This window comes from Galeopterus variegatus, unplaced genomic scaffold, assembly GCF_000696425.1.
Source record: "Galeopterus variegatus unplaced genomic scaffold, G_variegatus-3.0.2 Scaffold418, whole genome shotgun sequence".
Classification (NCBI taxonomy): Eukaryota; Metazoa; Chordata; class Mammalia; order Dermoptera; family Cynocephalidae; genus Galeopterus; species Galeopterus variegatus.
Genome location: NW_007726529.1, coordinates 79,945 through 107,943, shown reverse-complemented (window position 1 = coordinate 107,943; position 27,999 = coordinate 79,945). Strand labels below are relative to the sequence as shown.

Sequence of the window (27,999 nt, the reverse complement as noted above, 5' to 3'; positions counted from 1 at the left end):
GCTTTTACAGTGGGCTCTGGGTTCAGGCTGGTTTGGTCTGATTTCTGGCTTTACCACTTAATTAGCTCTGTGGCCTTGGGAAATCATATTAACATCTCTACACCTTAGTTGTTTTCATTTACAAAAATATTGCCTACTTTCTAGCCTTGAGAAGATTAACAATAAATGTTACTTCTGTTATTATTCATCAATACTTTGTATATATAACTTTCACTAGATTGTATAATTCATGTTCATTGTAAGCATTTATAAAATACAGAAAAGCGCAGAGAAGAAAATAAATAGCTGATGAGTTCACTTTGCTTTTTGTTGTAAAACAATTTTTTTGACATTAAATTTTGATGTATAGACTGTTTTAAAAAATGTGTCTTTAAGAAATATATCTTTCAGAATCTCCGCCACCCCCCTCCCCTATTTAGTAGTACATTATACATGTTGTTTTCCTCATGGTTATGTATTATATAATATTAAAGGCTTCATAAAGTTCCTCTTTTATGAAGATTTTACGTCCAGTTCTTTACTATTGTAAATATGATAAGCATCTTGTGCTAGAACCCACTTTATATATTTGATTATGTTATTAATGTAAATCTCCAAAAGTAGATCCTGATTCTGGTGTATTTTGCCAGTTTATTTTAAAAAATATTTTAGGTTCATAATTCCATCAACAATGTGTCTTCTTATCTGTTACAATCATATTTAAAAATAATTTCTTGACATTTTGGTAAATTGTGTTTTAAATGGAATTTTTCAATTTATTTGATTAAGGTTTTAGGAAACGTGAATATATGTCGTGTTTCTCAATTTTATTTCTTCAATAAATTCCTTGTACATTTCCTTTGCCTGCTCTTCTTTTAGGTGCTTAAAAGCCTTTCCCCAATTTGAACTTTTTACGTTATAAGGATCTGTGTTTAGTTTGCTGGGTAAGGATGGAGTGCTATGGGCTGAATTGTGTCTCCCCAAAATTCACAAGTCCTAACCTCCAGTACCTCAGAATATGACTATTTGGCAGTAGGGACTTTAAAAAAGGTTTTAAAAGGTGGACCTAATCCAATATGATTGGTGTCCTCATAAGAAGAAGAGATTAAGACACAGACCCAAGGAAAGACCCTGTAAAGACACAGAGAGAAAATAGCCATCTACCAGCCAAGGAGACAGACCTCCGAAAGAAACCAACTCTGTCAACACCTTGATCTTGGACTTCTGGACTCAAGAATTGTGAGAAAGTAAATTTCTGTGGTTTAAGCCACCCAGCCTATGATATTTGTTATGGCAGCCCTAACAAAGTATGTATGGGGCTGTAACCTTTTGCCTATCATATTTGCTGCACATATTTTTAATACATTATTTAGCTATTAATTTTAGGTATACAGTGGTTGTTTTAGAGGTATGGAAATTTATTCCTCGTCTTAAGTCTTAGAAAATCCTGTATTACTCTTTTAAATCTTTATGTACAAAAACTCCTCATTCTTTTCAGTTTTTAAGTACTTGCAACATTGTGCAACAAAACAGTAACATTAAAGAAAAATCTTTTCACACTCGTTGAAAGTCTGAAGCCTCTTTGTTCATTATATTTCAGACCTTAAGGATTTTATAGGAATACCAGTATTGCAGTATCTGAGAGCAGCTACTCTGTTCTTCTTTACCATATTCTACTTGGAACATTTTTTTTTTTTTTCTTTGCCTCTAAAAGAGAAATTAGACAGGAAATTTTGCTAGTATTCTACCAATAAGTTAGTGAATTTATAGTGTCCATTCTTTTCAGAGGCAGATGTGACGATTGCTCTGGTTGGTTTACCCTGTATATTTACAATGTTTATGACCTCATACTGAGGAAGAACAACATTTTCGAGATCCTTCTGAGTCTTCAGCGTTAATTCAGTGACTTATCTTCTCCTTAATTCACTTCAGTTAGCCCCAATAAATAACTTGAGGAAGTTTTATGTAATTTTTAGATAAAAGGCAATTTTCAAAAATCATACCTAGATTTAAAATGGTATTATAAGTTATCCAGGTGGGATCCAGGTAGCTAATATTAGACTAGTGCACTCAATGAAAACAACTAGGAAAGCCTGTTTGAAGGCAGCAGGGAACTGCTAAGGCAGCAAGAAGTACAGGGGCCAGTGTTGCAGAGAAGGCACAATCTTGTGGAGTTGAGCTTCTCCAACAGCTTTTACCTGGGGACACTTGCTGATGTGAAGTGTGGGCAGGAAACAGGATTCAAGCATTAGGCCCAGGATTACCGTTGCTAAAAGACAGGAAAAACACCACAGAGCTTTTGGTAGAGACCTACAGCACATCAAGCATAGGGAGGTTCTTTCCTCAATATATTTGTTGAATCCTGGGACTATCTAGGATGAGAAACTTAAATCTAAGCAGAAATCATTGAAAATTAGAAGTGTATCTTGTATTTTTTCCAAGACAAAACTAAATTTGTCATCCTGTTTTGACTAGGCCCCTTAACAATAAGCTTTCATTTCAAGCCTTAGGGGGCAAGAAAAAACCAGAGGTAGACTGAGTCTTACCGGGGTACCCACCTAATCTGAATTTAGCATTGTCCAGTGGCTTAACAGACAGAAGGTTGAACCCTCTGTGTAGAAAGATAACATCAGGAATCTCTGCAAGTTTTTTGTATACAATCAAAGATTACAGAAGCTATCAAAGGGCAGGATTACATCAATAGAACAAAAGGGAAAGTAGCTAATAAAAACTGATCCAGAGGCAATCCACATCATTCAGATCCATTTAGGTGACAAGCACTTTTAATGACTATGATTAATATGTCAAGAAAATAGAAGAAATTATGGAAAAAATAGATGAGAAATAAAGATTTTTGTTAGAATATTGAAACATCTAAAAAGATTAAATGGAAATTCAAGAAAGGAAAATGCAATATCTAAAATAAAAAACCTATTAGATAGGTGTAATAGAAGATTAGACATATCAGAAGACAGGTCAATAGAAAATATTTAACTGAAGCATTGAGATAAAAGAGAATGGAAAAAGAAAAGAAGATTTTTGGTATACATGAAAAGATGTTACACACATATACTTGAATTACCAGGAGAGAATAGACAGAATTGGGTGGAAGTGATTTTGATGAGATAACAGAGTTTTCCAAAATCTATCGATAAAATATATTAACCCAAAGATTTAGAAAGTGTGGTATACATGAAAAGATGTTACACACATATACTTGAATTACCAGGAGAGAATAGACAGAATTGGGTGGAAGTGATTTTGAGATAACAGAGTTTTCCAAAATCTATCGATAAAATATATTAACCCAAAGATTTAGAAAGTTCTCTTTACTCTAACCAGGATAGATACTAAGGACACTACACCTGGACACATCGTAGTAAGATTGCTGAAGGAAAAATCTTAAAAAGATCCTGAGAAAAAGGATATGACTTTCAAAAGAGCCAATAGTAAGACCTGTGGCAGACTTATCATCAGAAGCAATGAAGGCCATCTTGAAACTTGAAAGAAACTAGCTGCTAACCTCAATTCTGTATGTATAGCAAAATGTCCTTTAAAAATGAAAGTTAAAAAAAATCATTTCCAGACAGACAAAAATCCAGAAAATAGTTACCAGCAATCTGGGCTAAAATGAAATTCCAAACACCAGCAAAGCAAGTCAAGAACAACAACAAAATGAACAAAGCAAAATGAAATTTCTTCAGCTAGAAGGAAGAATATCTTGTTAAGGAACCACCAGAATGAAGAAAGGAATGAAGACTAATGAAAAGGGTAAATATAAGTCAATGTTAAGTACTGACGGTAAAGAACAAAAACCAATCACAGTAACATCTTACAGAGCTTATATGGAGCTTAAAAAAATAGGTAGGAAAAAGTTAAAGTGGAATGTGAGGGGAGTAAATGAAGTTAAAGTGTTGTAAGATTCTAGTATTACTGAGGACATGGTAAAGTAATAACTTTTAAACTGTAATAAGTCAACAATGCATGTTGTAATCTCTGTGGTAACCAATAAAAACAGTTTTTAAAACAATAAAATTATTGGGAAAAATGGAATAATAGAAAATAATTTACTAATTCAAAAAAAAGATAGGAAAGGAAGGTTAAATATGAAACTGGTAGGTCAAATAAAAAACAGATGATAGAAATGAAGCTGTGTATTTCTACAGCAGAATCGTATTTTTCCAAGTTTTACTAAAGTAAATATTTTCCAGCCTAAAAATGCAATATATATAAATGTATAAAAATACACACCACGTGTATACACACTTGTTTTGTTTTGTTGACAGCTTCTCTGTGATATTGGACACAGTGAAGAAAAATTGGGTTTTAACTATGAGGATATCATAATTTGGTAAGTGTAGTTCAGTTCCCTCCTCTATCCCTTCTAGATTTTAGTAATTTCAATTTTAATATTTTTAAACTGGAAATAGGATAATACAGTGTCTCATATTTAATTTTGTAGAAATAGTTGCTTGAACTTTAGAAAAATTCAGGATTTTAGGTAGTTTTATTTATCTTTTGAGTCTTAGTGATATTTTGTAATTACCAAATATGAAGAACCAAAACTAATGTTCAAAAATACCTGGACTTTTGTAATTTAAACTTCTAAATTAAATCTGAAATTTGCAGACTGAATTTCTCATACTATTCCTAGAAACAACAGGAATCTTTAAGTCAAGGTCTTACCTAGGAGAAAATGTGCATATGGCAAACATGATTTGCCCAAGCACACTAATAGAAGCATAATGTTATATAATTTCATAACCATCTTTTTGGTATCCTTAGCAATTAAAATTGATATAAGTGGTCTGTGCCTGCTTTTGTATTTTTATTATTGTTTTAAACCAATGATTCATTGGAAGGAATGGAAGCAGATAGGCAGATAAAGGTGAATAGATTGCTGAGACATATGATGTAGCTTGAAAAGGCATTTTTCCCATTGTTTATATAAAATAAACTACAGAAGGTAGAACAAAACTCAGTAACATTTTCTTGATTGGTAAGAATGTACCAAGGAGGCACAGGTTAAAAAACAACACTAAGTGAAATTCCATGGCTTGGAGTAAATGATTTTATATACTTAAAATGTGATTAGATGAAATTAACCATGCATGACTAGAAGTTTTGCATATTTCAACCAAGAAAGAATTTGGTGCTATAATGTTATATGTATTTGAAACCCATGAAGCAAAATTTTTTTGTTTTAATACAGTTTGCGATTAGCTTTATTAAATGAAGCAAAAGAAGTGCGAGCAGCAGGGCTACGAGCGCTTCGATATCTCATTCAAGACTCCAGTATTCTGCAGAAGGTGCTAAAATTGAAAGTGGACTATTTAATAGCTAGGTAATTTTTCTAGAGTTGTTTGTTTTATGTAGTTTTTGAATTTTGTATTGAGTTTTAGCATACTGACCATACAGTGTACAGATTTTTCGTGTAAAGCCGAATAATTTTTGTATGTTTTCAACCAAGTAAAAAGATTTAGAACATTTTCAGCATCCCAGTAAAACTCCTTTATACCTCCAAGCAGCAGTGAACATTATTCTGACTTTTCTCATTGTAGACTTTTTTTCCTGTTCTTGTACTCTTTTCCTTCCTCATTATTATTTGTGAGATTTATCCATAATGTATTTTTTTAATTGCTGTGTAGTATTTCATTTTGTGAATAGACCACAATTTATTCCATTCTGTTGATGATTTTTCTGGGTTGTTTTCAATGTTTGGCTATTTTGAATAAAGCTGCCCTGAACGTTCTTGTATAAGTCTGTTAGTGGACATGTTCACTCCTTTTTCATAGGTATATGTAGAGGTGGAATTGCTGGGTCATAAGGTATATGTATATTTAGCTTTAGTAGATACTGCTAAACAGTTTTCCAAGAGATTACACTATTTGCACTCCTACCAGCAGTGTATGAGAGTTCCAGTCTCTCCACATCCTCATCAGCACTTGCTATTTTCAGTCTTTAATTATAGCCTTTCTGGGGTGGTTTTTATTGTGGATTCTCATTTTGGTTTTAATTTGTGTTTCCTTTGATGAGTGATGATGTTAAGCACTTTTTATTTGCTGGTTGACTGTTTGGATATCCTCTCTGCCTTTTTGCTCATTTGTAAATTGGATTGTCTTTCTTGTTGTGTAGGAATTCTTGATGTCTTCTGGGATAGGAGTCCTTTCAGGTATATGTATTGACAATACCTTCTCCATATTTGCCTTGCTTTTTCACTCTCAGTGGGTCTTGGATTAACATTAGTTCTTAATGAAATCCACAGTGCTTTTGGTCTCTGAAAGAGATGTGTTTTCTTCTAAAGGTTTTTATTCCTTCATACATTTAAATCTTTAAACCATCTGATTCGATTTGAGCCATCTGATTTGATTTGACCAAATTCGATTATTGTATAAGGTATGAGGTAGGTGTCAGGTCACGATTCACTTTTATCTTTGAGAATATTCAATAAACATCAACACTATTCATTGAAAAGATTTTCATTTCACATCTAGATTAGCGTCACCTTTGTTGTAAGTCAGGTAACTAACTATGGATCTGTGTGTGTTCTCTGTTCTCTTTAGTTGGTCTATTTGTCTATTCTTGCACCAGTTTCTCACTTTTAATTAACTGCAGCTTTATAATATGTCTTGATATCTGTTAATGTAAGTCCTCCAATTCTTCTTCTTCAAGACTTATCTTGACTATTCTGGGTTCTGCATTTCCATAAAAATTTTAGCATCAGTTTGTCCATTTCTACATAACTTGCTAGGATTTTAGTAGGGATTTCATTGAAGCTGTAGGTTAGTTTGGTGTGAACAGACATCTTAATATTGTATCTTCAAAACATTTATTTATTGGAAACTTTGATTTCTCTCAACAGTATTTTGTAGGGTTTTTTTTGCACAAGTCTTGAACATGTCTGTTAGGTTTATTCTAAGGTATTTTTATGATAGTATTAATTTTTTTTCTTTTCTGTTTTTTGCGACTAACATATAGAAAAATAATATTGGGGGTGGATATTGGCCTCTTATCTAGCAACCTTGCTAAATTCACTTTTTAGTTCTAATTTTTTATAGATTATCTTGGATTTTCTATGTGCATAAGCATTAATTGCAAATGATGACTGTTTTCTTTCCGGTTCTTATACCTTTCTTTTCCTTGCCTTACTGCACTTATTAGAATATGGCACTGAATAGAAATGATGAGAGTGGACAACTTTCTTTTGCTCCTGATCTCAGGTGGAAAGTGTTCAGTATCTCACCATCATTTTTACCTTCCGTGGGCTTTAGTATATTTCTAGTTGGCATTCTTGAAATAAACACTTGTTCATGATGTCCTTTTTATATGTAGCTAAATTTGGTTTGCTAATAGTTTGTAGAAGATTTTTGCACCTATTTTTATGAGAGATACTAGTCTTTTTCCATTTTTCTAATGTTTTTGCCTATTTTTGGGATCAGGAGTATGTTTATTTTATTAAACTAAGGATGTGTTGCCTTCCTTTTATATTCCCTGGAAGAATTTATGTTAGATGTGTACTTTTTCTTCCTCCTACATTATTAGTAGAATTCACCAGTGAATCTCTCTGGGCTGGGTTTTCCTTTTTAGAAAGTTTTAAAATTATGAACTCAAATCTTTAACCGAGATAGGACTGTTCAGACTTTTTTTTGTATCAGCTTTTGCTTTATATATTTTGAAGCTTTGTTGTTACGCTCATATTTAGAGTTGTTAAATCTTTATAGTGAGCTAATCCTTTTACAATTATGAAATGTTCTTCTTTATTCCTAGTAATAATTCTTTTATGAGTGTTCACATTATCTAATAATATAGTATCACTACCTTTCTTTTGCCTAGTGTTTGCATGATATATCTTTTCCCATTTTAAAAATTTTTTGTCTTCATATTTAAGTTTCTCTCTTGTAAATATCATATAGATTTTTCTTTTCTTATATCTAGTTTAACCATCTTTATCTTCTATTTGGAATACTCAGACTATTTATGTCTAGTAGTTTATTATATGCATGATTTATAGACTATAATGAAATTATTTGTATATGTATTTATGAGTTTATCATCTTGCTGTTTTCTAATATATTTGAATTTGTTTGCTATCTTGTTATTTGTATTCTATTAATCACATCTTGCATTTCTTCTTTTGTTTCTTTTGTAATAGTCAAGATTTTTCTTTCCTTTTCTATTAGTCATAGTTATAAAATCTTTTCTTCTTTTAGTAGTTGCCCTGGAGATTACAATGTGTATCCTTTATAAAAGATCCTCTTTTATTACTATCAGAACAATGCAAGAAAACTATTATGGTTTAATTATGTCTTCTCCCTCTGTCTTTTTTTGCTTTTGTTATATTTTACTTCTATACATATTTTTAACCCCACAAGGTAGTCTGTTTATTGTTTTAAATTAGAACTATTTATATTTACCTGTGTTGTTTACCCATTCCAGTATTCTTCCTTCTTTCATTTCCATCCTTTCATATTGGATCACTTTCTTTCTGATGAATTTCTTTTAGTGCTGGTCTACCAGAAATGAATCTTCTCTTTTATTTGTCTGTAAATGTGTATTTTACCTTCAGATTTGAAGGCTTTTTTTTTTTACCATCAGTTATTGTTTTTCAAAGATTTAAATAAGTTATTGTCTTCTTAGCTATTTTTTAAACTGTTGAACATTAAGAAAACTGTACATTGTTAAAGGTCAATGGAGAACAATCCCTGATTGGTGCTTCTCTTCTTGTTGCTTTTTTGTAAGTTATATCTCTTTTTTCATCTGGCTGCTTTAAAGGCTTTTTCTGTTATTCTGTCCTATCCTTTGGTACTCCCATCTATATACATGTTGAAGTTTTTCATTGTCCCACACCTCTGGTGCTTTTACTCAACTTTTCAACATTTTCTGTTGTAAATCTTTGTACTTCAGTGTGCTCAAGTTCTACCTGTTGTTGTTTTTTATTTTTTCATCCTGCTTGTAAATCAATCTCTTAAATTCTTAATTTTAGTTATTGTTATTTATCACATCTTACTTAAAGAAGTTTAATTATTATGATTTATTTCACATCTATTTAAAGATTTTAGGTCTGTGCTTTATTTCTCCATCTTCTGTCTTCTTGAGCATATTAACGATAGTTATTTTGAAGTTACCTCTGACAACTCCTGTATGTGAGTCACCTGTGTTTTATCTTTGTTGTCATTTCTTTAGCTGGATTATGGTTCTTGGCCCTTTGTCTATTTATTTGTTTTTTCAAAACCATGTCTCATACTATCTGACGGAATGTGAACATTGATATTCAAAATTTTGGGCTCTGGATCATGTCATTTTCCTTTTAAGAGAGTTAAGTTTTATTCTGGAATATTGGCTTATTACACTGATTCTATTAAAGCTTGGTTTCAGCTTTGCCTTTGCTCCTAGGAAGTGGCTATTTGGGATCTCAGGCTAAAAAGTATAGATATTTAGCAGAACCTCTTCGCCTTCTTTCTTAGAGTATTATGTACCTGCCGAAATCTCTGCTCTGTTCCTTTACTTTCCAAAGTAGCTTTTTGTTTGGTTTCTTGGAGTCTAATCCTGCTTTTGCACAGCATAGAAATTGGCAAATGTCTTGGAGAGAAAATTGCATGCAGATTTTAGCTTACTTCCCTGTGTTTTCTTGTCTCTGGGATTTAGTTGTTTTTGGCAGGAGAATAGGTCTGATTCAAGCCTCTCTGTCATGGCCAAAAATTGAATTAGATGTCCATTTACTTTTTAGTAGAATTGCCTTAGATTAACTGTATTCAGATAGAAGAAATGCTTTTTAGATAACTATCTATATAAAGTATTGATTAGAATAGTGAGCTGCCGACACATAAGTTTAAGAAACTTAATTATGTTACATAAACCAAAGACTCTTTCAAAATTTGATAATTTAATAATTTTACAAAAAAAAGTCAATAAATTGATATTTGATCAAACATCAATTTTTGAAGTGAATTTAGAATTCAAATTACGTTTTGGTAAAATAGAATTTTTATGAATAGTGCGTAAGACTTTTAGTCATGATATATAAAGTTTAGGCCCTTGTTAAAAAATCACAAATTAAAACTGGCTTGAGATATGTTCCTTTTATAATTTTTATAAAATGTTTGTGAATTTTATCAGAGATAGTGAATAATTTTTTCAGTAGACTTCTGATACTTTGCTTTGTAAGTGGGTTTATGATTCTTTATATATAGATGTAGTCCTGTATATTATTTAGTACATTGCTCTTTCCTGAAGTTTTAAATGAAATACTTGGTGTTTTTGTTTTTGTTTTTGTTTTCATAACAAACAGTTATCACTAGAAATATACAAGTTAACTAAATAAATATTTGCTGGTACTGAGAAATCATGTATTAAAATTTTATTATACCATATTGACATTAGCAAGATGGATCTGATCTAGCAGTCTTATGATACAAAAAGTTGTTTAGTAGGATTTTATCAATGATTAATATTTTGTGTATTATTTAGGTGCATTGACATACAGCAGAGCAACGAGGTAGAGAGGACACAAGCACTTCGATTAGTCAGAAAGGTATGCTCTATGTGAGAGTAAAAGGCCAATTTATAGTTTTCGTGTTAAATATTTACATTTATAGATTAGACTGTTTTGTGAAATCTTTCCATTAAAACTTAAACACTAAATTTTTCATTAAACATTTTTATTTTGTGTTATAGTTGTATATGAATTAAATAGATCTATTAAATCTTGAGGTAAGCATAAATATTTTGTGTAATTATTCTATGTGATTTGGTATGGCTAGGATAGTGTTTCTTATAAAATGTTCATTGTGAAGAATATTCCTTCAGTAGACATGTAAGTGTAGGTACTTCTTTGATAAGTTATTGGAGAAAGAGGATTATTTGCTCCCTATCTTAATTTTCTCTTTAATTGTGTGCTTGGAGTTAACTTTAAAATGGGTATCACAGATAGTTACAGGCTTTTTTTTTAAAAGATGAATTTGAATAAAACCCATGGGCAGTTGCAATGATCAATTCAGGCCATTGTACAAGATAAAAGGTCACAATTTAAACTTCTCAAGAGACGGTGTTGAGGACAACCCATAATGCTTCTCATGAGAGGCCTTCACACAGTGTTTTTTTGTTGCTTAATGTGATGCCCTAATAGTCAAGGAATAGAGTGAAGTGAGTAAATCTGTTTAGGACACAGTCTGAATAAGTACCATATTTCATCCTAAACATTCATGAGAAATGTGCAGTGTATGTTTGTTAATGTAAAAATGTCTAAAATTATTTAAAAGTTGAATTTTTGTTAGCTCTTTTCCTTCCTATCTACCTTTGAATTCAGTGTATGCTCCAGAATGGTAGACTGTTGAGTTTGTATATTAACTAGGTCTCCTCTTTCTTCTTTTTTTTCAAGTTGTCTACCTTGTGGTTAATACCCACAGGTGGTATCAAAGTAAAGTACCTGCATAGGAAATAGTACCCACAGGTGGTATCATAGTAAAGAGCAAGTATAAGTTAAGTTTTAGAAGAAGTTTGAAATTCTAGTAAGAGTTATTTAGTGGACATAGATTAGGAAACTTGTTACAAGTAAACTGCTATATCAGGATCATGGTTTGACTTTTCAAGTTTAAATTTAAAATTTAGATTTATGGTTTTTTAAAAAAAATTTTTTGGTGGCTGGCCTGTACAGGGATCGAACCCTGGACCTTGGTGTAATAAGTACCATGCTCTAGTCAACTGAGCTAACCGGCTAGCAGATTTATGGTTTTCGTTAATTCATATACTCCCTTCCACTGTCATGACAGTGGAATTCAGCTTCTTTGGGTTATTTAGTAAATGTTTTAATTTTGTAAAATATTCTGTACAACTTAAGATTTAATTTATAAAATAGTTCAGTAAAAGTAAACAGACCCTTAAAAACAATTTAGTAGCACCATAACAAAAATATCATTTTATTCTGTTTTCTGAGATGCAGAGTAATTTGAGTTGGATAATCATTTGTGAATCCAAGTACCGGAAAATTGCTTGTACTTGGTGGTAAGATATATATAAGATCAGAGGAAATTATAATGCAGGGTTTCTCCTTGATTTAGCTAAAGGAATTAGACTTAAAGGGAAAGCACAATTGCAGGGTTTCTCCTTTGGTTTAGCTAAAGGGGTTTAAGTTAAAGGGAACACACATTTGCTGAATGAACAGTGTCCTCTATAGGCCAGAGACACTATGATATCATTTGTACTTATAGCTTCTGAAGCATACATTTCTTTTCTCAGTAACACCTTAGCAACTGAACTAGTAGAAATTAATGTTTAATATTATAATTACTAGGTCACTATGGCTTTTTTAATGCATTCCAAAAAGGTTTTAAAATTTTCTATTAAAGTATTAATCTATTTTTTAAACTTACTCTATGAGTAATTAAGGAATACCCATGTTACTTTTCCTTCTTTCACCTATCCCTGTCTCATTCATTTGGAAAATTTTCTGTTTATTTGTTTCTTTTCAGTATCCCTCTGATTCTTCTCTCTCTCTCTCTCTCTCTCTCTCTCTCTCTCTCTCTCTCTCTCTCTCTCTCTCTCCCCCACTCTCCCACTCTCTTTCACTCTCTTGGCTATCCTTTCTGGTTTTTGTCTCTCATTTTCTATATGGTTTTCCTATTGGTAGTTGTTGCTACTCTTTTCTTTATCCTATTTAAATTGTACTTACTGTCTGCCTAATTTAAGCTATCATTTTCTTTATGTATCATTTCTTTATACATGTAATGAATAATTAATAATGTCACAGATTTTTTACAGTTGAAAGGGATTTATTTGGTAGAAACAAGTACCCTTGATACACAGTAAGACAGTGGCAAAGTCAGAACTAGAACTCAGTTCTCCTAAGTTCCAAACCTAAATTGGCTCAAGAGTATTAAGTATAGTCTACCATGGAGTTCAAAACCCACTTTTGGTCCAACCAACCATTTATGTCTGACCTGTCTTATTATGCCACCATGCGTGTAGACAAACTACCTACCACCACTGCCAGGATTGTTACTTCCTTCTTACTCTTTTCATTCCATTTCTACCCCTTTCCACATTAAATTCATCTTCCAATCTCAGCTCAAATTTCAGATATTCCCCTTAGAGAACTCAGTGCTTCTCTAATTTCTTTATCTTAGTCCCACAAATTTATTTCTTAGTCATGATCTTTAATTGGTTTTATATATATCTCTACTATTATGCCAGAAAAGATGATTAAACTTTTTTAATAGTGACAGCATTCTATGACTTTTCCCTTATTGAGTATTCATTGATTTATGAGGAAAGCATTCTCCTATTTACACAGATTATAAGAGTTTCTTTGCATATATTTCCCTGGGAAATAAGATTGATTTTATTTGTAAAAATTTAAATTTTGGGGGTTCGTTTCATAGCACAATCTGTTGAATTAAACAAGTGTATATTTAGTAGACAGTTGAGATTCATAGAGTTAAGTTTTATACTTGAAATTCTAGAAGTCATCTTGTATACATCTTTGTTTTACAAATGAGGAAACTGAGGCACAGAGAGGATTGATTTGGCCAAGGTGACAGTTTATTAACAGCATATTTAGCTGTTAAAGCCAATTTGCCTGGCTTCTCAGCCAACTCTTTTCAGAATATATTATGTGCATTTTGTTGTTTGGGAAAATTTTCTTACAGGCTCCCTGTAAGCATAATAATAGACCAGTAGCATTAAAACACAAATTAATATCATAAGAGGCTAGAATTTTTCGTACAGGAAAATCAGTTTACTACCCATTTTCCCTTTCCTTCTCCCGCTTTTTTGATTAATGGAAAATATTGATTTGGAAAAGGATGTGAAAGCTTCTATAGATTCTACAGTTATTGGAAATGTATTTATTTTATGGTTGTGGAACTATATTCTATAATTTCAATTGAACTTTGTAATATTGAATGCCGCTTAAATGACATAAACCATTTACAACTATGCTAACCCATACAGATCTTTCTTTTGATCCTTTATAAGACTTACTATATATTTTTCATTTTAATAACACAAGTTTTATTTTTCTGACAGGATTGTAAATTCAGTAACATCTGGGACAGATTAGTTTTCCTTAATATTTTATCACCACTCAAACAAAAGAAAATATTTTCTTCTTTTACCACTCCAGGAACCTGTTATTTTGAAATACCTTGTCTACCAGATAGTTTTTATTTATTAAACAATAATTAGCTACATAATTTGTTTCCTTTCTGTTTTCCAAATTGAAGATATATACATATTTTCAATATTCCAAATATGGTATTGCCAATTAGACCTTTCATTTAATGTGAGATTTCATCCAAAATTTTATCACCAGATACATGCTACTTTCATTAGGATTTTTGAAATATCAAAAACAGATTATGGATTATGAATTCTGCATTTTGGTATAGCAACAAGTGATTGATTGGAATGGGGGCTAGAGATAAGGGAGATCATTAGGTGTCTCTGGTAGCAAAGTAAAGGAGAATGAGGGCCCAGATCAATTAATTTTATGGGGAGGGGGCAATTAGGGATAAAGATATTAATGAGGTAAATTGGTAGGACTTGGTGATGATTGTGTACAGGGAGAGAGTCAGGAATGTAATAGTACAGTAGTATGTTGACTGCTATCGTCACCACTGATTTGCTTTGTCTAGGGACTGAAAAGCTTCTTTAAGATATAGTTCCTATTGTAGAGTAACTTGGAATCTCAAAAACATTAAATCTTATTGGTCAGCTAATTTATAGTCTGGACTATGAGAAAAAAATCAAACACATTTCTCTATAGTAATGAGTATTACAATTTGTTATATCAATTATCAGTTATACTAATCCTTTGAAATATCCATATGAAGCAGAAGATGAATATTGGTGCCTGGATTTTATAAATATTCTATGGTCTTAAATACTTCAATCAGAACAAAATAGGATTAAAAAATGTATTACAGTGTAAGTAACTTCTCTTTCTGATTTCTCCCTGTTGTAGATGATTACTGTGAATGCTTCCTTGTTTCCTAGTTCTGTGGCTAACTCATTAATTGCAGTTGGAAATGATGGACTTCAAGAGAGAGACAGAATGGTTCGAGCATGCATTGCCATTATCTGTGAATTAGGTCAGAAATTTTTTCAAGTAATAAAAATGTAGTATTTTAGAAGGAATGTGTAACATTTCTTAAAGCCTTTAATATGTGAATTTAGTTATTTGTACAAAATCATAACCAAGTAGTATATCTCTGAAAGAGAAGTAGAGGACTTGTTATTTTACAGATAATTTCAAAGTGACATTAAAATTCTGTAAATATTAAAGTTTTACTCATCATGAAATTTAGTACAGGAATTTTCTAAATTCCAGTAATTATAACAAAATCTCCTGGCTGTCTGACATTAGGTTTGCAGTATATCTTGATGTGGGTTAAAAACAATAAACAATTCACCATAGTTAGAAAATGAATTTTCAATGCAAAGGGATCAAAGAGTTAAACGGAGAAAAAAAACTAGGAGGAAAAGCATGTGTAAATATTTATCTGATCAGTGGGAGGAAAAGATTTGAATTGTCAAAGGAAATTACATCGGGATTTCAAAAGCTGCAGATTTTGCTATAAGAAGTCAAGAAAACAAGCAGCACGAGAACAAAAAAGTAAAATAAATAAATAAATAAAAGTAACAAAATAACTTATTTACATGCAAATCAGTAGGGAAAATAATTTGCAAAGAAATACATGGCTATTCAACATATTTTAAAAGTTCCAACCTCACTTACTATTGAAGAAATATAATTTTAAATGACAAGATATTTTTCCAGCACATAAAATAGAAATGGTGTATGTCACATTTCCTTTTGAGATAATATTATTTTGTTAAATAATAACATAAAGTTTAAGCCAAAGAAACAAAAGGAGAACCAAACCATACCATTAAAGATTTAAAAATACTGTTCACAATACCTGTTGATTTAGAAACAAAATCAGAAATGTGAGTAAGGAAATTTAGAAAACAACAAAAATTTGACTACATGACAATATACGGGATGCCTGGAAACTGTACTTGGAGTTAACTTCTTATCATAAAATGCTTTTATAATTAAGCAAAAAATGAGTGAGTGAACCACTGAAACCGTTGTAACTGAAGAAATAGAAAAAGAAAAAGTATTTACATACGTAGGAAACCAAAAATAAAATTAAAGTCTTAATTATAGAACAAGATAGATTATTTTATATGAACTCTGTTAACTGGAAGAACAAAACAGTGAGATACAAAAATGTTTGGGAAACTCAAAGGTCAGGAAAACAAGATTAATAAAGAAATGAGGAAGAGAATATAATAGGAGTTTTTTAATAAGATTTTTTTATATACATATATTTGGAAACTTACTGAAATGAATGGGTTTTCAGGATAAATTTCACTTAAAAAGTAAAAAACAGTAGATCAAAAACCATAGAAGTAATGAAAACACTGATAAAATAATTGCCACCAAAAAGACTTATACATTAAGTTTTGTTTTTGAAAAACAAGGAACTGGTAATTCTTATGTAGGGTAATTTGATTTAGAGCATTACGAAGATGGAAACCTACCAATTTCTTTTTATGAAACTAGCGTTTTACATATGTATACACACAGATAGACATATACCCATAAACATATATAAAATAGAATAATTAAAAGGTTACTTTGTTAAGATCCTAGAACATTTATCTTGAATCAGCACTTGATGATTTATTCTTCATAGTGGGTCTCTACAAATATTATATCTTTTTGACTCTTAATTTTCATTATTTTAAAGCTTTTAGTCAAGTTATTAGTAAGGCAAAATAATAAATGTATTTATATATTGGAAAGGAGGCAGTATTACTTTGTAGATGATAGATTGATTGTATCTACAAAACTAAGTGAAAACAGAACTTAAGTAATTTTAGTATGGTGGTAACATGAAAATACAGATTTGATAAATTTCTTTTGTGTTTCAACAGAAATCAGTAAATATAATAGAAAAAATGATACTATTTCCGAAAGAGAACGAAAAATTATACACCACTAAATTTAATAAGAAATGTACATGAGTTGTATGTGTTTGAGGGGGCTACTTTTGACTTGTGAATTTGTCAAATTGATTCTCAAGAAGGCACTACCAATCTACAAGGGTAGAAATGAGAACAGTGGTTGCCTGTACAGTGGAGGGGGACTTACTGTAATGTGAGGTAATGGCACTTTCTAGTACTATGAAATTTCTGTACCTAGAGTGGCATATTGGTTACAAGGGTGTAGACATTGTTCAAAATTTATTAAACTGTAGGATTAAGATTTGTACATTTTACTGTATGTAATTTTACCTTATTTTAGAAAATATAAAAGAAACCTAATTCTAAAATTTACCTGGAAGAATAAATAGAAGAGAACCAACCATGAAAACATTTTTCAAAAAAGAATAAATGGAAGAGAAAGGAATGATTATCTTTTCATGTATATTTTTATAAAAACTATGAACCTAAGTTACTGAAGAGAGAGTTGCAGACCCTGATTACATAAAACTTTAGTATATCATAAAGTATAAAAATGAGTCTGGGAAGCATGCTGAGAGAATTGCTTAAACATTTGGGGGAAAAAATTGAGTTTATCATCTAAACAAAATTTAACTTCCTGACAGATTGAAGACTGAAATGCAAATCATGAATTCATCTAAAACACACATGCACATGTACACACATACAAAGAAAATGCCTGATCTTTGGTGTGAGAGAGGAGTTTCTGAGCATGAAGTTTTTAAAAAGCATGAATGCATGTGTATGCATACATGTTCATGTTTGTCTCATAAAAATATAGAAAAGTGAAATACACCATTTTAAACAAGTCTAAAGTTACAAATCAGATAAAAGATTTGAAACAGTTAAAGGATCAATATCCGCAATGTTTAAAGAACTCCATGTAATTGATTGGAAAGAAAAACCATTCCAGTAAAATATGGACAAAAGATATGAAAATGCGAAGACATTTAAAAAATCAGGTTTTGGGGAAGTATATTCAATAACTTTTATTAGATACCTTTTATCTGCTTGTTCATTTACTCGTAAGTGTCATTCATTAGAAAGTTTTTCAAGTCAGAAAGGAAATTGAGTTTTAAAGTAAAAGCCCAGATTTCTAATTAGTTTTGATAATTACCCCTGATATAGTATGTTAAGTTGTTCTCTCTTATATTTTAGCACTTCAGAATCCAGAGGTGGTGGCCCTTCGAGGTGGACTAAACACCATCTTGAAAAATGTGATCGATTGCCAATTAAGTCGGATAAACGAGGCCCTCATTACCACAATTTTGCACCTCCTTAATCATCCAAAGACTCGACAGTATGTTCGAGCTGATGTAGAATTAGAGGTAGGAACTTTAATATTCTTTTCTAGTTTTAAAATATGATTTTAAGTACATACTCTTAATTTGAAATTTTGAAGTTGATAGATATAGCACAACATTAATTATCAAGCCTAAATTAACCAAGACTGGTTTATTTCCAGCAATATTTTATAGCTCATTCAGTTTGGACTGAATTGAAAATATTATTCTTTAAAATATTTCATCAGGGCCGGCCCCATGGCTCACTTGGGAGAGTGCGGCGCTGGGAGCGCAGCGGCGCTCCCGCCACAGGTTCGGATCCTATATAGGGATGGCCGGTGCGCTCACTGGCTGAGTGCGGTGCCAGCGACACCAAGCTAAGGGTTGCGATCCCCTTACCGGTCACAAAAAAAAAGAAAAAATATATATATATATTTCATCAATGCACAAGGTGAAGTTTATCTTTTGTGTTATCTATGAAAAGTTTGCTAAGCAAATTAGAGAATGAGTAAGATTACATAAGACATTTACCTGTTTAAAACCATTTGATTTTAAGGATTTTACTATGTTAATTGTGTGTGTGAATACCCCCTGTTAATTATACCCTATTCATTAAACTATGCTAAAGTTCTGTGTACCTGGAAGCACTTGGTTAGCAACTGATTGTCACATATACTTGGGAGAAAGTTCATATATATCTTTTTAGAAAATACTCTACATTTAAAATTTTTAACTAATTCACATAGTGTTTATTACAGTTAGTCTAAAGTAAAAAGACTACTGTATACTCTTCTTTATAAGTATGTAGTGATTAGAACAGAATCATAACACAATATATTCTTACAGTTTATTTGTGTGAATGTACCATTGTTGACCATTGCAGATAGCATTCAGAGTAGGTTTAAATCAAGGATTTTTTTGTATTTATGAAATTATGCAAGGTATAAAAGATTTATTTCCTAATTTGTCTTTTTATGAAATTTATATATTATAGTTCTGGTTTATTATTAGGACTATTTTTAGAAACACCTCAGATTATAAAATTGATATAGACTATATCATTAACAAATGTTAAGTACAATATTCTTAAGTGGTTTTAAATACATTATTCATAGACATTGTATGGGAATAAGCTGGCATTGCTGATATTTTATAGTGTGTTTACTTTTAATTTTTTTCTTTATCAGGTAGAAAAACTATATTTTTTATTTCTTATATACTGAAACATAATTGTACATATCTGTGGGGTACAGTGTTGAATATCAATACTTGTGTGCAATATATGATGCTTAAATCAGGATAATTAGTATATTCAACATTACACAATATAATCATTTTTTGTGGCCTTTTACCAATTTCTTGCTAATCCCTTTCCCTCCACCTTTCCCACCTCTGGTGGCCTCAGTTCTGTTCTCTCCCTTTGAAAGTTCAGTGAATTATTGTGGTTGTTGTTATCTTTCTTTTTTTTTTTAAGTTCCCACTTATGAATGAGAACATGCGGTATTTCCCTTTCTGTGCCTAGCTTATTTCAATTAACATAATTTTCTCTAAGTTCATCCACGTTGCCGCAAATGGCAAATTTCATTTTTTTTTTTTTTAATGACAGAGTAGTATTCCATAGTGTATATATATATACCACATTTTCCTTATCTAGTCATCCAATGATGGACATTTAGGTTGGTTCCTACTCTTGGCTATTGTAAATATTATTGCAATAAACATGAGAATACAGATATCCCTTCAACATAATGATTTCCATTCCTTTGTGTATATATACCAGCAGTGGAATTGCTGGATCACATAGCAGTTCTATTTGTAGCTGTTTGAGGAACTTCCATACTGTTTTGCATAATAGCTGCACTAATTTGCAATCCCACCAACAGTGTAGAAGAGTTCCCCTTTCTCTACATCCTTGCTAGTATTTGTTATTCTCTGTCTTTTTTGAAAATGGCCAGTCTAACTGGGGTGAGCTGTTATCTCATGGTGGTTTTGATTTGCATTTCCCTGATGCTGAGCATTTTTTCATGTGTCTGTTGGCCATTTCTGTGTCTTCTTTTGAGAAGTGCCTATTTAGCTCCTTTGCCCATTTTTTAAATGGGTTACTTGAGGAAAAGCTATAATTTTAAAATTGGAAAAATCATTAACAATGAAAGAAGATAATATATACAGGCTTTGTTTTTTATTCCTGTATATTATATAGCAGATTAGCAATGCCTTTATATAAATGAAAAGAAACCTCAAAGATTATGGTAGATTTTTAAGTATACTACTATCTTTTTGCTTGTATTTTGTTCTTTAAACCCATAGATGTTGGTTCTTTTTTCCTCTTAAAAAGATCCCATCATAATATAAGGGTACTTCAAAAAGTTTGTGGAAAAATAGAATTAAAAGATAATACTAGTCTTAATAATAATAATAATAATATAAGGGTACTTCAAAAAGTTTGTGGAAAAATAGAATTAAAAGATAATACTAGTCTTTCCATGAACTTTTTGAAGTACCCTCATAGCAAAGAGATTGAGAGCATAGACTTTGGGCTATAGAGATCTAGTTTTGATTTTTTGCTCTATGACCTACTAGCTTTATGTCCCTAGGAAAGTTCTTGGACCCACTTTTTTCAAAAGTAAAATGAAGGTCATGGTCTATACCTTAAAAAATTATTGTAGAGATTAAATAGTGTAAATAATAATAGTAGTAGTAGTAACAATAGTAGTAAGGCAGTATTCTAGGTAAATGTTTTTCTAAGTACCTGACACATGATAAATATTCAACAAGTGCTGATTGCTTTGGGTATTATTCATCATCAGTTTCTATTTATCATTATCATTTTCCTCATAGTGTCTGCTGTTAAGAGAATATTATCATTTTTATTAATTGTATTTTATCAATTTTTTTATTCTAAATTAATACTTTGGTTTTCTTTTCTACATACAAAGGGACAATTTTCAGTGCTACTACCCCTTTTGTTAGGCCCAAATCTTCCTCCTGTTAAAAATGGTTATGTTCATTAACTTAAATTTTAAAAGAAATAATTTTTTTTTCAGTTTACCCTGGCTTTTACTTTTTTTTTTTTTTTTTTTTTTTTTTTTTTTTTTTTTTTTTTTTTTTTTATTTCTACTCTTATTTATTTTTTTCCTGGTTATTTCCCATCTAAATATACTTTCTTTCAAAAGTAGAATACCAGTTTCTTTTCCAGTAATTAACAGACAAAAACTGAAAGACGTCTAGGTTGTAGTGAATTTACACTAATTATATGTGCAACAGCTTTTTTCCCTGGGGCCACTCGCTGATCAGAATGTAGTTAGAAACTGAAAATCCAGGTAGGTTCTTTCTAGATCAGAAAAATCAGAAGAGCTTTTGGCAGTTGGGGGGTGCCGAAATGGCAAAATTGGATATTGCATAGTTGATTTCCTGTTCTTGATATTTACTGAATTGTGAACCTGTCTTGATGGGTAGCTAAAGATCTAAGTTTGAAACTTATGAAACATGTTAAAAAAACAAACCAAAAAAACCCCCTGGAGGGGCATACTTTAGGAACATGGGAAATCCAGAGGTATACTTAGTCTTATCAAGATTGCAGTGTAGCCTCAATTTAACTCAGGTGGACGTTAGGATAGGGTGATCAGACCCTTTAATCTACCTGCCTAGCAGGTGAAAGGATAAAACATCTCTGGTGGACAATAACATCACGTAGAGCCTTTTATTTAAAAAAAAAAAAAAAAAAAAAACACAATGTCAACACATTTTGACATTCAGTCAAAACTTTCTAGTCATACAAAAAGACATGACCATATGACTGAACTCCCCTCCCTAAAAAAAAAAATTCCAAAGAAATATGGTCAGAAGTAAGATAGAGGAAAAAGACTTTAGAATAACCATGATTAATTTGTTCAGGAAGAGGAAAAAAAAATAGATGAAATAATGGAGAATTTCACCATAATTGGATATACAAAAAGAATTAAATGGAAATTCTAGTACTGAAAAATATAATACCTGGAATTCAGAACTCACCAAAATTAAAAATTCATATTGAACAAGAAGAGATTGTTAGTAAACTGGCAGAAAGGTCAATAAATAAATATCCAGAGTAAAGAACATAAAGAGAAACAAAAGAAAGGAAATAAACACAACAGAGCAAAAGGTTGTAATTGTAGTCTTTGGAAAGGAAAGAGAAAATTGGTGGAAGCAAATATCCAAAGAGACAATGGCCAAAACTTTCTTTCAGCAACTAATGAAGCTTCATATTTACAAAGCTCAGAAACCTCCAAAAAGAAAACAACATGTAGGCACATCATGGTGAGATCATTGAAAGACAAGACAATTAAAAATCTTAAAAGCAGCTTGAGAAAATGAAAGGCATGTTACTTTCAAAGGAGCAAGTCTGACAGCTGATTTCCCAACAGAAATAATAATGTAAACTAAAGATAGTAGAATGGCATCTTTAAAGTGCTAAAAGACAATAACTGCCAACCTAACCTGGAGAAAATGTATTTTAAAAACTGAGGTAAAATAAAGGTTTTTTCACATTAAAGAAAAATGAAAAGATCTGAGGGATTTAAAAGAAACACTGCTCTGTCTTGGATTGCTTGTTTTTTTGTCATGAGGACTCTTAAAGCAGCCCAGGGTGAGGCATAAATGGAGAGGAATTGAACCCTCTTGCCAACAACCAGCACCTTATGAGTGAACCATCATGAAGCAGATCCTCCAACTACAGCCTTATGAGACCCTTAGCCATAAACATGCAGCTAAGCTTCTTCTAGATTCTTGATTCATGGAAACTGTGTGAGATAATAAATATTTATTGTTGTTTAAAAAAGGAAACAGATGCAAAGAAAGACTAAAGGAAATCCTCAGTTAGAAGGAAAATTATCTAAGACAAAGAAATGTAGGAAGGAATGAAAAGTACCAGAAAAGGTAAATATATTACTAAAAGTAAAATAATACTGTTAAAAACCATTATTATTAATGTCTTATGTATTTTAAAGTATGTTTAGAATTTAAATAAGTCTCTCAAACTGTATAAGTAGAATTGATTTTAGCTTGTTACATGAAGAGTGCACTTTATAATAATGACTTTTTTCTTCTTCTTCTGTTTCTTTTTCTTTTAATTAGCGAATTTTAGCACCCTATACTGATTTTCACTACAGACATAGTCCAGATACAGCTGAAGGACAGCTCAAGTGAGTACCAGTTGTTCCTAATAATTTATGAGGTGGTGTGTGTGTGTGTTAATATTAAAGCTTTTAGGCTTGTCCGATTGTATGTACAGCTAAAGAAATGGGAGTTTAAGTAAATTTCCTATATTTTTGGAATTATGTTGCATTTCTGTCATAATTAACTGTGGTTTAGAAAATTAAAAGATAGCTTTGGGAAATTTAAAGTTTAATTTCTTATTTCAAAAAAATACAAGGGTAGTTCAAAAAAGTTCATAGAAAAAGTTGAATTAAAAGATAATATGAATTTTTCCATGAACTTTTCGAAAACCCATCAGATAAGATAGACTGGAATAGAAACCTAGGTCTTTTTTTTTTCTGTTGTATTTTTAGCATTATTACATTGAGAGACTAAAAGAATGAAATAACAGTAGTGAATAGAACGAAGAGTTGCCTTACATTAAGTCAGCAGAATGATGTAACATGTAAAATTTGGAAAGTTAGGTTAATAGGGAAATAAATGGGGATAAAGATTATTTTCTAGAAATGAGACAGTATAATTTTCAGAGTCTTTTTGGAGAGAAAAGCACATTAGGTATTCTGAGCTAACTGTGTAAAAATGATTCAGGTATCAAGCAGTGCACTGTTGGTGAAGATTTTGCAAGTGACGTGTTTCCAATAAATAAGCTGTGAGATACTTTTCTAGTAGGATTGTTGGATTGCAGACATATGCTTATTTAGACAGATAGTATATATTTTAAAATTCTTCACTAAGTTTTGGAACATTGTTAAACAGGGAGACATTTTTGTTGTTTTTCATTTTTATCCTGAATTAAAAATAGTGGTTTCGTATCTTCAATCACTTCCATCACTGGGGACTCATTTTCACACCCTAACATTGTGAACTGAGCTAAGAAATCAAAATAGGTTTTCTCTGTTTAAGACTTCCAGATTTATTCCTGCTAACTTCAGATATGAATTGGAATTCTTAAGCCTCTTTCTTGGCTTCTTCTGAGATTTGGACATTCTTTTTATTGATGAAGAGTATGAGTTTCCTATTGCTACAGAACAAGTTACTACAAACATAGTAACTTAAAACAACATCAGTTTATTAGCTCACAGTTAGGTAGGTCAGATATCTGGCTCAGCTCTTGTGTGGAGACTCTGGTGAAGAATCCATTTCCAAGCTTCTTCAGATTGTTGGCAGAATTCAGTTCCTTGCTATTGTGCAACCGAGGTCCCTGTTTTCTTGCTGGCTGTTTGTTGGGGCCTGCTTTAGCACTTTGTAGAGGCCACCTACATTCCTTGGCACATGGCCCCCTCTATCTGCAAAGGGCAGCAATAACACCGAATCTTTCTAGTGCTTTTAATCTCTCTGACTTCCTTTTCTGCAACCAGCTAGAGAAAGTTCTCCAATTAGATAAAGTCTGCTAGATTATCTCCCTGTCTTAAGCTCTGCTAGGCTATATAACATAAATGTAATTACCGTCATGACTTTGATATCTTATCATCTTCTGGGGATCCAGAGATTAGGGCATGGAATCTTGGCATGGGGCCATTTTTAGAACTCTGCATACCATGATGAATAAGAGATGAACCTAAATATTTTTTAGAGTTGGGAGTGGGGGACATTTCACCAAAATCCTTCCTTTCCTATTTGGTTCCTTAGGTTTTTCATTAAGTTTCTAGAGTATGAGCAGATAAATGGCAGTCCAAATAAGGGTACATTATGACCAGGGAATAGGGAAATGCTTGGTTTAAAAAATATTACAAGTTTATCTAATAGGTTAGAGATGGATTACCAGGCAGTCATCATAAGTATGTCACCAACATTTTTAGGAGAAGGAGCACTGAAAGCTTAATCACACAGGTGCCTGATTTTCTCTTCTTCCACCTCCCCACCCCCACCCTCAATTTTAGTGTCTGTTAAGTTCTCATTTCAACTGATGCTACAGAGCTTAGTTTGGTTTTTGCCTTTTTCTTTGAGCTTCTCATACCTCTTTTGTGTACTCTCTGATTGCTCTCTACTTGTCTAGTTTGATATTCTGACATTGCTCTTTATACTCCATCTATTTTTTTTCTTTTCCAGTTCTCTGAATTTCTGTATGCTCACAATCATTAAGAATTTAACTGGGGAAGAAGAAAAGATGGCACAGGAAAAAATGGTTAATCGGCAGGGTACAGATTGTGATTGGGTAGCATAAAGAGTTATAAGATTGCTGTTAAGTATTGGAACTGGCCATAAGCCAAACGTGGAAATGTTTAATAAATATGATTCATTCTGTTGCTTAATAATTGTTATGACTGTTGTACATAAAGGAACAAGCGAGACAGTTGAATATGTAATTTTCAAGGAAGAAAGTAGCTGGTGATGTTAATAATATCTAGTTATTTAATAACAATTCAATGACTGTGTAGGTTGTTGAGCTTGCTTGTCGGAAATGCTCAAATAAGTTTGAGGCAAGGATTTTGAAGTAAAGAGACTGCATGTGGTAAAAGTAAGAGGTTTTTGTGGTAATTTTCTTTGCTAAGGGGCAGTCTTTGAACACATATGCTTACTAATAAGCAGACTAGTATTCTCTCTAATGCTTAATTAAAACTCATCAAAGAATAGTTTTCAAAAAGAGCAGGGAACATAGAACTGAATAGCAAAGCAGAATTTATGACTTATTTTAAACCATGTCGTGAATTTTAAATTTGGGGTCAGTTTATAATTGGGAAATTGGCTTTGGGGTAGATCTGATCTTTGGGGTTTTCTTTGATCTCTTGTTTTAATATGATGTGAAAATATTTAAACATTAACTAATGATAGCTCTTATTCTCATATAGTAGCAGGAAAAATTCATTTTATTTTAACATTTTATTTTTTTGATAACACCCTTCTTCTTCCCCCCTCAACAGAGAAGACAGAGAAGCACGGTTTCTAGCCAGTAAAATGGGAATCATAGCAACATTCCGGTCATGGGCAGGTAGGTTACTGTATGTTGCTTTATAACATCCAGGAAGAAAAACTTGACTGCTTTATCAAATGTTAAATTATTATTGCAGCATCTAATTTAAATGTTAATCTAGCTTACTTTATATGTTATTATTAGAACCAAAGGAATTTGCACAGAATTATTAAAATGTAGTGAAGAAAATTTGTAGTAGTCAATAGGAAACAGCCAGTATTGTCTTCAGTATACAAATATTTATTAACTATTTGTAAGTCACTGTGTTGATTTGAAACATGATCTATACCAAAAAAAAAAAAAAAAAAAACCCAGCACAAAACCTGAGTGTTATCTGTATCTGTAACTAAAGTTTGTTTCTTAAAAGTACATTGTAATAATGTTATAAATACCAAATAAGCAAGATTTGCTGTCAGTAGTTCCAAATTTCTTGAGAATAGCAATTATGCATGCTTTATCTTTCCATGGAATAAAAAGCAGACTTTTTTCTTAAAATAATACCACCACTAAATATTATTTTATATTGATTACCTTCTTCCTTCTTGAGTTTGTAGGATAATTAAAGGGATAGCGTGGAAAGTAAGCAGAACAAGGAAATGTACCTAAACATTTCTGTGTGCCTAGGTAACCCTAACTTACAGATATCTTTTTCCATACAAATGTTTAGCCCAGCCATAGTCTTGTATATTTCCAGGTACTTCCTCTGTTTTGTTTTGTCCTTTTTCTTTTTTTTTTTTAACCTTGGTAAAAAGCCCTGTCTTGTCATACCTTATAAATACCTATTTCCCATAACTTCATGGACAACTGTAGGAGTCTATGAGCACAAAAGACTCACACATTTTTTTTATACTTGTTCAGCCCCCACATACTCTTTCGACATAGAAACCAGTTAGGTCCTCACTTAACCATCTCACTGCCCTTACTCCAGAACTCATTATAACTTTATTTTCTGTAGTTAAAATCATCATTCTTTACCATCCCTCAGCTTCTTGCCATTAAAGCAGTTTCTATCTAACCAAAAATATTAATTCTATCCTGCTTTAATCACCCTAATATCTCCTCCTCCTCCTTCCTACATCCAGATTCTACTCTATCTGTCACTGTTTCTCTAATATCTGCCAGTTTCTTTACTTATTGCTCTTAAACATTCTTTCTACTGTGCTTCATTTCTTCTGGAGCCCTTATATACTGATCCATCATTAGGAACATAAAAGGTTGGGAGTCTTCTGCCCTTCTGTTGAAATAATAAAAGAAATATTAGCATTATGAGTTAGAACCCTGAAAGCATTTTTCTAACAGAATTTCCTAAATAGTATTTAGATTTGTGATACTATTTATGAGTTAAATAAACTTTTGTGTATTTGTAACATTATTTCTATGATATAATGTATTTCAAATTCCAAATAACTGATTTTCAAGTGACCTTTTAGAACACAATTTCTTCATGAGTTGTAACAGCCTGTTCTCTATAATAGTGCACTAGTGCATTAGTGTAGAAACTGTATCTTTATAATCTCTCAAATTATCAAACATCTAAGTTTGAGGAACACCATTTTGATGACTTAAGCAAATAAGTCTACCTGTTACGTTTTCATTTGAATTTTTATGCTAAATTCAAGGAGA

At 31.7% G+C, this 27,999-nt stretch overlaps 1 protein-coding gene across 3 annotated transcripts in view; it reads left to right on the top strand.

The window, feature by feature from the left end:
• Window positions 1-27,999, top strand: part of RICTOR (RPTOR independent companion of MTOR, complex 2) — a 132,007-nt gene that overhangs the window by 63,567 nt on the left and 40,441 nt on the right. For 2 of the 3 annotated variants that reach the window (XM_008568504.1, XM_008568503.1), the window contains exons 4-10: window positions 4,266-4,330; window positions 5,192-5,323; window positions 10,447-10,510; window positions 14,939-15,065; window positions 18,148-18,317; window positions 23,385-23,452; window positions 26,327-26,394. In XM_008568504.1, coding sequence (XP_008566726.1) covers window positions 4,266-4,330; window positions 5,192-5,323; window positions 10,447-10,510; window positions 14,939-15,065; window positions 18,148-18,317; window positions 23,385-23,452; window positions 26,327-26,394 — 694 coding nt within the window. The remainder of the gene's footprint in view (window positions 1-4,265; window positions 4,331-5,191; window positions 5,324-10,446; window positions 10,511-14,938; window positions 15,066-18,147; window positions 18,318-23,384; window positions 23,453-26,326; window positions 26,395-27,999) is intronic. The other variant, XM_008568505.1, reaches the window with a different exon arrangement.